This window comes from Cebus imitator, unplaced genomic scaffold (genome assembly GCF_001604975.1).
Source record: "Cebus imitator isolate Cc_AM_T3 unplaced genomic scaffold, Cebus_imitator-1.0 Scaffold557, whole genome shotgun sequence".
NCBI classification, from domain to species: Eukaryota; Metazoa; Chordata; class Mammalia; order Primates; family Cebidae; genus Cebus; species Cebus imitator.
The window spans coordinates 15481-27327 of record NW_016107872.1 but is presented as its reverse complement, the minus strand read 5'-3'; the positions used below and the strand labels follow the sequence as shown (position 1 = coordinate 27327).

The following is an 11847-nucleotide window of genomic DNA, read 5'->3' as shown; positions in this document are numbered from 1 at the left end:
ATAGAATTGTCATGTGAAAACCTTAGCACAGCTAATATACTACAAATATGTTCAAAAATGTAAAGAAAATATAATCAGAGAAAGGGAAAATAGAAAACACACCTAAAAAAAAAAAAAAAAAAAAAAAAAAAAAAAAAAAAAAAAAAAAAAAAAAAAAAAAGTGACAAATCAGAGAAATAGCAAGCTACAAAAGAGGCCCAAATGTAACTTCTAGAGATGAGAAACAGTGTCCAAATGAAAAATAGATCACTATTGTTAGGGAAACAGCCTCCTCACTTTTAGTTAGGAAACATATGATTCAGAATTCTTGAATGACTTAACTAGCACTTTATTATCAGAAGACTATTAGTTGGAAACATCTTTCCTGTATTCTCCAGTCTGGAGTGTTTTTTTCCCTATATTTTATATATTTTTCTATATTTTTAACAATACTTTGTACAAGACTTTGAAAGAGTCCAAGATTCAACAAATGAACTTCCCTTCTCCAGATTAGTTTTCGATAGAACACTGCAGACAGCTAAGATGTGATACAAGTAGCCTACTTATAATATTGCTAGAAATACTTTGTTTGCTTTCCCTGTAGTTGTGGAACTCCATCTATTATAGCCAGAAGTTCCATCTGAGTCTATTTACTCCTGACTCATTTGGGAAGAAGAGTCAATAAAATAGTGTCTATAACCAGAGCAGTCTTTAAAGGAAAAGTGGTGCCTGCACTGTATAACAATTACTGTTAGTTGTTACAATCTTGGAAAAGTTTTATGTATTTACTAATCCCAGTTGACATATATTCATTAATAACATAGCAGAAGGTCTGAGAATAATTTTTTAAAAGACTGGTTTTGAGAAAGTATATCCCCAGATACTTTTGATGCAAATGTTTAATTCAATACAAAAGTGATTCTTCTTCAAGCTTTTTTGTCACCAACTATATATGTACTGACTCTCAATTTTGGACTGACCGTGGAATAACATATAGCAAATATGGGTAGTTATAAATCTTGATAATGTGCCTTTCTTCAGATATGAATATGAAAACCGCTGAGGCTGGAGCCAGCTGACTACGCTCTAGACAAGCTATAAATACCATCTCATCTTGGTTAAATCTTTTTCCTTTCTCTGCATCAGTTGCTTATCTATAAAGTGAGAGGATATGATGACTTTGTAATGTGTAATGTGTCAATTTAGCCAGAATTAACTACAGTCTCCAAAATTCCCTTTGTAGTATATTTCCAGTTTGGGTGAGATACAAAGTATGATATTCCCTCTCTTTTGTGAATTAGAGAATGGAAAGGACACTCATTCTGTAGCACACACACAAATATATTCTCCCCGTTGGTCAAACACTAATCTCCGAATAATGCCAGAAAGAAATTTTGTTTATATAATTAAAGTCCCTAAACAATTGACTTGAATCAAAAAGGAGATTATCCTGAGCTAGCCGTCTGACAATAAGATAAAAGCTCACTAGACAAAGAAAATGTGGCACATATACACCATAGAATACTATGCAGCCATAAAAAAGAATGAGTTCATGTCATTTGTGGGACATGGATGAAGTTGGAAACCATCATTCTTGGCAAACTAACACAGGAACAGAAAACCAAACATCATGTGTTCTCACTCATAAATGGGAGTTGAACAATAACACTTGGACAGAGGGAGGGGAACATCACACACCGGGGCCTGTTGAGGGTGGGGGTGAAGAGGAGGGAGAGCATTAGGACAAATACCTAATGCATACGGGGCTTTAAAAACCTAGATGATGGGTTGATGGGTGCAGCAAACCACCATGGCACATGTATAACTATACCTGTGGTGTTCCAGCTGGCTCACACATACACACTCAAACACACACACATACACATTCACACACACATTTCTCCTACTGACTCTATTCTGATTGAACGCTGATTAATACAAGTTTAAGTTAGTTAATGCCTAAGTTCCTTATTTCTTCTTTTCAGGTATGTATATGTGGTGTGTTTCTCATAGATGAACTATTGATTCTTCATTAGCCTGTAAGCAAAGCAAACAAAGGTATCTAGATCAAACTGGCTATGACTGCGGAATTTTATTCCTCTGTCAGTTGCCTCACTGGCACCATGCATCATAATTCTAATCTTATCAAAGATGAAATAGCTGTAACTAAGATTGGGCACTATTAGATTGAGGAGGTGCTGACCCGTGAAACAATGCATATGTCAATAAGTTAAATTGCTCTGTGCAGTATGTTTTGGTTGCACTTTATAATTGTCACTAGAATCTTCTACTTTTTTATTCAATGAAAGGAAATAAGTAGTTGTCTTCCTGATTCATTAATTATTTTCTTATACTATTTGGTGAATATGGGATAGCTTATCTGTATAAGACACCTATCCACTTTTTAAATACATTTGTTTATTTTCCTGATAATTTCCAAAAGTCTGTTCATTGTTGGTCATAGAAGGCTTCATCCAAAAATAAAGACAGTAATAAAAGACAAAATTTCTTTTGGAATATAAATAACACTAAAGTGTTTAAGTTTTAACATTTTCTGAATTTAAAAATAATGAGAAAATTTAATCTTAGAGTCAGGCTAGATTTAATTTCTATGACTTATGCCACTGGCTATTTAAGAAAATAGGTTTTCAAATAGTAAGGTTATCTGAGTTTAGATAAAAATAAACACAAAATGGATGTGAGATTTGGTAGCAGGTGGCTGCTATTCTTCCTCCCAAAATAGTCTACTCAACAGATATGAATGTCAAGAACTGTAAACTCTTTAAGGATGAGTTTATTTCACATGTCGTCCAGCACACAACTGAACCCAGCACAGAAAACAAATACTTATTAAATTAGTATGCATTTCTTTACAAGGAAAAGTCAATAAAATGACATAGTCAATATATTATTGGACTTGAGGTCAGAGTGTTCATCTGTAAAATGGGAACAATAATCATGACAATATCATTCAGATAATTATATTCTGAAAACCATATACATTGTATTACAGTGAGTTTGTAAATTCTATAGTAATATATTTATCTTATAATACTTTCCCAAAGATTGCTCTCTGATCTAATACAATAGAAATTTATTACAAAACATAATTGTTCATTTTATATTCATATAATGGATCATGTTAACAATAAAGGATAACTTTCTTTAAGATTTTTATTTTTTATTTTACATTCTGGGGAACATGTGCAGATTTGTTATATAGGTAAATGACAACTTTCCTTCTTTAGTGAGCAAATCTTTCAATAGGCAAAGTACAGGTGTTCTTTGTGCTACTTTTATTTTTGCAATTTATGTTTAATGAGCAAATCTATGCAAGGTAGCATCCTTCTAGATCTGGAAAGTTAAAATATTTCTATGTGATAGACCTACACTCACAGTTGATATCACTATTCTAGACAAAGCCATAGCTACAAACTAAGCACTTTCATTTAAAGGAATGCTCATAAACATCCACTCTCCTGGGTCTAGAGCCAAGCCCAGAAATAACAAGGTCAGATGGCCATGCTCAGGAAGAAAGTAAAATCACACTTGAAGAAATATGCTGTCAATTTCCCTATATTCCAACCTGCCGTGCTTGATTTCAATACTTCGTTTATCAAGGTGATTCTGGAAGAATCTGGCTGAGGACATCACCCAAAATCTCTTTCCCCATGTAATTTCACTCTGCTATTTTTTCAAGATAGGTGTTTATTAATATATAGATTTTATTTTCTGGTGCTCAAGACAATGTAACGCTAAATTGACAAATGGGGCTGGTCAGAGTTTTTTTAGGTACAGTTTAATTCTTTAATATAAAAAGTAAACAGATTTATAAGAAACATTCTAATAAATACATCACCATGATTTTTAAAAATAATACCTTTGTCTAGAGTTCTTGATAAAGTATTATTACAGAGAGTTTTTAGGAATTATTTTTTTAATTTTTGAAGTGAAACTGTATGTACATACTTTTAGCATGATACCAGGCTTATAAGCAAGGTATTTTAAAGTAAAGCTTTCAAGGAAAGTACAAATCAGGTATTGAAATTAAATTGAAGACACAGCTTTACTCTCTTCTTTGATCATAATTAAAATAATATTTTAGAAAAAAGCTAAAACCAAAAGAGGATATTATACAGATTGCTGCTTCTTTTCCAAACACTTCTCAATATCATCAAGCACTTCAACGGCAGCCTTTGGAATTCGAGTACCAGGACCAAATACATTGGAAACACCAACTTCAAAGAGAAATTCATAATCCTGTTGAAAGAAATTGTTTAATCAATAAGCCACACTATTTCCATTTTCAAGGAAATACAACAAAAGAACAATAAAGCCTGTCTTTTCTTCTTTGTCCTTCAATTACCCAAAACCTTTTCAACTGGTATACTATTGGCATTTGGGGCTAAAAATTTCTTCCTTGATTGGGACTGCTAGTAATAGCCATTAGAACCAGCTTCCCAGCCCAAGTCATTTAAAAAACAAAACACACTCTGCCCATTTTCTAAATACCTCTATGTGTTGTTTGTGGCAGGAAGCTGGATATCCTGACTGAGAACTTCTGAGCCTTGAGCCATAATTTTCTCTCACCTATATTTTCACTCCTTGTCATTATTTGTGTTAAATTTAGTATCATGTGATAAGTGTAAGCTTAAAAAGCTATTTTCTCCTAGGTAATTTTTGTCTGCAGTTAGTGAATGGTGGCACTTTGAATTTGGACACCTGACAGATTTTCTATAAATGAAAATAAGTTCGTTTTTTTCATTCTCTTTTGCTGTTGCTGCTTTTTTAGTTTATTTTAACAAAGTATGAGTGAAAAAATTTCCAGGGTACAAATAATACTGCAGGATTTAGGCTGTTTTAACATCTGAACGTTTGTAGCTACAATATTAATTGAGGTTAGGATGTGCTATATGAACCTGATCCTTATCCTGTTCATATATGACAGGACAGTCTGATTTGTGTTTATTGTTGCAGCACCCTTTTTAAGAGCACCCATTTCAAGTGATTACATTTGGATAATAAATGATATGGTCATGCTGATTACTCCCCAACTACTACTCTTCTGTCTCTATTATATACTTGCAATATTCTTATAATACTATAATACCACAATAGAACTTAACACATCTCATTGAACTTGTGAGAGCAAATTCTGAGAGCAGAGATCATGTCCAATCATCTTTGTTTCCCCAGTACTTGACACATAAAAGTGCACAAAACATGTCATTTTTCTTGAGCAGATCCTATAGAGTTTAAGAGCTCATAAGGGAACTGGATGAAACATGTAATAATCATCATCTCCAAATTGAAGATGATCATATTAATATGTCATGTACTTCTCTCCTTCCCAAAATTCTGTGTACCATTTGTTCTGACATCTGAGTTATGGATTTTGAATGTAGGATTCAACTGGAAAAGAACTGCAAGATGTTGCAACTGAAAAAAGAGTATGTGACTTTCTTCTCTTTCTTACATAAGCCTTGTAAAATGTACCTTTGTGAGGAGGTAAAATGATAGCAGTAAGTGAATCTGGGTAAAGAGTATACAAATATTCTTTGTACTATTTTAATTTTTGCACCTTATCTGTTAGTTGGAAACTATTTCCAAATAAAAAATATATTTGAATGTCTTCCACTTAGCTAGGCCAGGGATAGCACAGTGCCTACTTCATGATGGAAGCAGGCATCGTGAGTCTGCTCAACTTGCTGAAAAAACTTGGAGGTGACTGGTGCCAAGAGAGTTAGAAGATCCTAATTGTAGTAACACACTGGTGAGGACAGACCACATTTATTCATTTAATCAGACTGCAGAAACTGTAACCTCCACATGACAGAAGCTGTATCTGATTAGCCACTATATATTAGTGCCCTCTAATTTAAAACTAAGTGATCTTTAATTAAATAATAGCAACATTTTATATATTCACTGCAAACAAATAGTGACAAAATACAAGAGTGTTAACTGCTGTAATTATATAATTAGGGATACTCATGTTCACACAAAAGTATAAAACAGAAAATGGTCCTTATCCTTAGACATTAAACTCATGGGAAAAACACATATGGCAAACACCTAAAGATGTTCTTAGTAATTTAAATATCCAGAGAGTTAATACAACTTATTTGAAATATAATTCTTGAAAATGTCACCTCACTTACATAACAGGTCTACGTTTTTTTTCTCAACATGAATTCCAATTCGAATGTTTTCTACTAGCTAATTACCTTGGTTCTCACATTTTAATATCATGCCTAGGTATCACAGACTCTAAAACTGCAACACTGATAGAAGTGTTCTGTAGATAGAATAACAACCGTTTATTTTCTTAAATAATGACTTGTTTTATGAAAATAATAGGCAAGTGTGTTAACAAAAAGAATTTTGTGTTGATTATATCACATTAAATAATGTGTTGTTGGAAAGAAAATAAATACATAGTTCGTTCACTAGCCCCACTTTATTACCAATCTCACAACCTTATTCATATGAATTTTCTCCTTTCACAAGTAGTATATGAATGCACTATTCTATATTCTGAGTTGTAATGGAGGAAAGAAAAAATTGTAGAGCTGGAAACAAGGTAACACTTCTGATAGATTCTTGCTATAGTGATGGGACCTTTGTAGCATCTATGAATCATTTACTTATAGCAGCCTCATAAACAGTTCTTCTAACTTGGTAATTTTTCCATTCTCAGTAAAACAGAAAACATTGATATAATTGAGAACTGGATTGGAAACAGAACCTATTTGTATCTTAACTATTTTAACTGATGAGGAATGTCATATGTGGAAGGTGTCTCCCCACCTCATTAATAAATTAACAGAGTTATTATTATTATTTGGCTCCTGAAATACCATGCCCTAATCAAATTGCTTAAATAATAAAGGATTTTATAGGACCATGGAAATGATATAGCTCTGAGGTAGGACAACATTTAGGGATGGGAACATCTTGAAGGAAATGGACAAGATAGCTCCTTCTAAACAGAAGAAAGCAAACTACAGGAGTCATTCCCCTCCAGGACGAGGAGTCCTCACTATATCTCTGGCTTACATATAGTGAGGAGTACTAACTACATCTCTGGTTTGATATATCTACCATGTATTTACTACCACTGTTCTCTACTCCACTTAAAGAGTTTTATTACTTTTATCCGTTCCTTCTCCATAACTGTTTATTGAGAATGAAGGTAGAGTTATGGACGCATAAGTTACTGGTTTGTAAGGAGGTAGTTCTCTCACTGAAGCTTTGTAAAGTGTAAGTTAAATTATACATAATAAATTGCAATATAACGAATACAAAACAACACTGTCCACTTTTATATCTTGTAGAATTTATTTAGTGAAATCACCAGGAAATAATATGTTCCTAAATCTACAACGAATTTATCTTTAGCACCACATATAAGCTATCATTACTCAGGATTTCCATAACAGTACTAGAAAAATAGAGATGAAAAATACCTGAGGTGGTATTACCCCTCCACACATAACAAGAATATCTGGCCGTCCAAGGGAGTTAAGTTCTTTGATGAGCTCAGGAACTAGGGTTTTATGACCAGCAGCAAGGGTGCTTACGCCCACAGCATGCACATCTGCATCCACAGCCTGCTGGGCCACTTCACGAGGAGTCTAAACAGTCATAAGGTAAAGATAAATCATTGTTTATTACTAGATAATGACTAGAAAAAATTATTTTAAAAGAGTTATACTACTTACATCGACATTCTACCATTTTCCTAATTAAAAATCTTGACGTGAATATTACTCCATATTTCATCATCCTCAAGCCATAAATACCACTAATACTAATGCAATAAACATCAGTGCTGTATTACTTCCATCACTAGATTTCATCAATGAGGTTTAAATTACACCAAAAAATACCCCCACAAATCTTTAATATAAAGAAGAAATATAGGAAAAACAGTACCTTCCATTATAATTTTGTAAAGTACATCTGTTTTGTATATTATCAATGTTTATTGAGTGATTGTGCAGTCCAAGCAACATGTTATAGAATCTATGAAGAAGTAAAAGATTAAACACAAAATGCAATGTAAAAAAATGAATCTTAGGTTTTAAAATAGAACGGGAAAAACAGGTCAGTAAGATGGAGAACGAGGAAGCTCTAGAGTCTTGTTCTCTCACACAGACACAAAAATAGCAGCAATATTTAGACCAAAATACCTTTGTGAAAACTCTAGAAACTAAAGGGCTACAGCACCCAAGTAAGCGTATAAACAAGAGAAGAGAAAGGGCTGAGGAGAATGTGCTGTGGTGAGATTTAACCCATTTTGGACCCCACGTCATAAAGAATATTTGCAAGTGTCTATTATGAATTGAGTTACCCAAGATCATATCTACTTTCTACAATAAGTAGTAGAAATTCATACTACTTTGATAATTTACATATATTTAAATCATTTCATACAAAAGGTACTTACAAGTTTCTCATTGTAAATGTAAATTTTAAAATTTGGGAAAGATGACGCCACCTCAGAAACTACTACACAATTATAAGCACACAAAAATCATCAATCTGTCAATTTTTATGAGTTTGGTAAAATTTTAAGACTCATAATTTTAGTGTAGAAACAAAAGACTCTACCCTTTCAGGTAATGGGACCACATTCTAGGAGATCTCTAAGTAAGTCACACAGCATATAGGCAAAACCTTGAGACTGCGAAAAACATTAACCTGTGAAATCAAAACTCTTAAAGAAAATGTGCACATCTTGCTATTCACCTCTTAGAGGTAAGAAATTTAAACATGATTTATCATTCGTATCAATGCTACCAAAATGTATTAAATTAAAATTCTATTTAAACAATTCAGTTTTATGCTTTATGCTTACAAAAATTAAACTGTATTTTATATGACTAATTTATTAAATAAATCATCATCCAACTAGAGAATCATACCTTTAGCCACAGTTAACATATGTTAAGTTTATTTTAATGATGTAGTATTATGTTAACAAAGCTGGTGGTACTAAAAAGCAAATTACCTGTGTGTGTGTGTGTGTGTGTGTGTGTGTGTGTGTGTGTGTGTGTGTATTTTGAGACGAAGTCTCGCTCTGTTACCAGGATTGAGTGCAGTGGTGTGACCTCAGCTCACAGTAACCTCTGCCTCCCAGGTTCAAGTGATTCCCCTGCCTCAGCCTCCCAAGTAGCTGGGACTGCAGGTGCGTGCCACCACAGCCAGCTAATTTTTTGTATTTTAGTAGAGATGGGGTTTCACCATGTTGACCAGGATGGTCTTGATCTCCTGACCTTGTGATCCACCCGCCTTGGCCTCCCAAAGTGCTAGGATTACAGGCATGAGCCACCGCACCCAGCCGCAAATTATATTCTTACAGATAGAATATAATGAAGAAATTAACTTTTAGTTATTTGAAAATTTTGTTTACATGACAATAGCTAACAACAATTAATTTAAAATACTTGAATTTTGTGAGAAAATATTTCCCCAAACTAACGACCAAATACTGGCAATGCATTATATTTGATCGCTATTTAAAACAAACAAAATCTAAAGTAAAAGGGTTATGGAATATAAAATTTAATCAAATAAACCAAAATTGTTTTAACTGATGAAAAACAGAATGGGAAAGTATTCAACATAGAGGAAGAATGAAGGCAATTTAAATATATATATTTGAGATTCTTAATAAAATCTACATAAAATGCATAAGAATAAATTACATATACGTATTACTAATTGTGTAAACACATTTACATATTATACACTTATATCTACCAACACAGTTTAAGGACATATCTCCAAAAGTTCTAGCTAATTCTTTACACCCTCTAGTGTAATATCTAAAAATTCAAAAGGAGGAAACACTTATTGGGGATTCATCAGAGGCTAAGCTCCCTCAGGTAGGTTTACTTCTTTACTGGTGAAAATGCAATGAATATTCTTTAGTCCTCTTCTCATCTGACCTATCTGTGGTATATAATAACATTATTTCCTTGACCTTGAAATTCTTCTTTCTTAATTTTTATCTTATTACTCATCACATTCCCTTTCATTCCTTTACTGCCTCCTTCTCTATTTCATTTTAGGCTCTCTTTTCATCTGGTTGTGCATACTCCCCATGAGAAATTACATCCATTTTCATGCCTTTTATTTACCACTGATAAGTCTCAAAACCATGTGTCTAACTGAGGCCTCTCATACCCAACTAATACAGTCATCAACATCTGAACTTTCCACAAGCACTACAAACTCAACATGTCCAAAATTAAATTCACTCTCTGCATTAGTTTCCCAGGGCATCAGTAACAAATTACCACAAAGTGGGTGGCTTAAAACAATAAAAAATTTATTTTCTCATAGTCCTAAAACCAGAAGGCCAAAATTAAGGTGTCCAGAAGATCATGGTCCCTCCAAAGGCTCTAGATAAGAAAAATTCCTTGCCTCTTCCTAGCATCTGTTGGATGCCAGTAATCCTTGGTATTGCTTCATTTGTAGCTGCATCACTCAAATATCTGTTTCCATCATCTCATGGCCTTTTTCCCTATGTGCCTCAGTGCATCTGTCTTCTCTTCTCATAAGGGTAACAGTCATATGGGATTTAAAGTGTACCCTATACCAGTATCTTAAATATTTACATCTGCAAAGACCCTATAAGGTCATATTCAGAGACTCCAGGTAGATACGAATTTGGGGAGAACATTGTTTAATCCAGTACAGTATCTTCTCCACCAAACCCATCATTACTTCCTCAAGTACTATTTCAATAAATGGTCCCACATTCCAACCTGGAAACCTGGAAATCATTGGACTCTTTTTTCTCTTAAAGACCACCCTGTAGATTATTTGCCAGATATCCTTTAATTCTCTTGCCCTTTGAGATTCCTTCTCTGCCCTGGTTAGTGGTCCCAGGAATCCACCCCTGAATAAGACTCTCCTGCTTTCTGACTCTGGAACAGATTTTCCCACCGGTAGAGAAAAAGGCCAATATATTTCTCTCCATGTTTCCTCTCTGCCATGGCACCATGGTTCTGGCAGAGGTGTGTCCCTTTGTGACTAATTTTTAGTCAGGTGAGCCCCTTTGAGTGGTGTGCTGGTAAATGATTAACAACCACTTCCCTAGAAAAAAAAAGTATGCACACACACACACACACACACACGCACACATTAATTATAAATTTTACTGATACAAGGGCTATGTAGCAGACAATTTACAAGTAATAATAACACATCCATGGCCGGGCACAGTGGCTCACACCTGTAAACCCAGCACTTTGGGAGGCCAAGGTAGGTGGATCACTTGAGCTCAGGAGTGTGAGACAAATAATCAAAAATATGTGATAGTCTTTATTGTAAATAGGAAGTAGCCAATTGATTTTCGCAGAAAGCTTTCATTTAATTGGCCAAAATTTTGTATCTGTAGCCAGCCTACCATTGCAATTCAACCATGATTTGACAAAATCAGACTACAGAGAAATAATTATGATCTGATTCAGCAAAGATGTCAGTAATGTCATTGATAAGCAAGTGTAGTTCTGACATGGAAGGACAGGTATTTTGTTTACATTAGAGAATTAGATAAAAGTAAAACACAAATGCATATTAGAATTTTACTTGTTTATAAAAGATGTGAGTGACGCCTTTACAATTTTTTTGAGAGATCTTCAGAGGGAGGGTGCTGAGAGTGGACAGAGGGAAGACACAGAAGCTGGGCTGAAGGGGGAGAAAGCTGGGAACACTGCCTGGGGCTACCATGCACCAGGACTCTTTTTTTTGAGACAGAGTCTTGCTCTGTCGCCAGGCTGGAGTGCAGTGGTGCGATCTCAGCTCACTGCAATCTCCGCCTCCTGAGTTCAAGCGATTCTTCTGTCTCAGCCT

At 34.3% G+C, this 11847-nt stretch overlaps 1 protein-coding gene across 1 annotated transcript in view; it reads right to left on the bottom strand.

Annotated features, from left to right (window-relative positions):
* Positions 1–2753: 2753 nt before the first annotated feature.
* LOC108294025 (methylmalonyl-CoA mutase, mitochondrial-like) overlaps positions 2754–11847 on the bottom strand; it is a 23046-nt gene continuing 13952 nt past the window's right edge. The window contains exons 4-5 of the mRNA XM_017515754.1: positions 7449–7616; positions 2754–4239 (exon numbers count right to left, since the gene is read on the bottom strand). Of these exons, the coding sequence (XP_017371243.2) occupies positions 4111–4239; positions 7449–7616 (297 nt within the window). The 3' untranslated portion in view covers positions 2754–4110. The remainder of the gene's footprint in view (positions 4240–7448; positions 7617–11847) is intronic.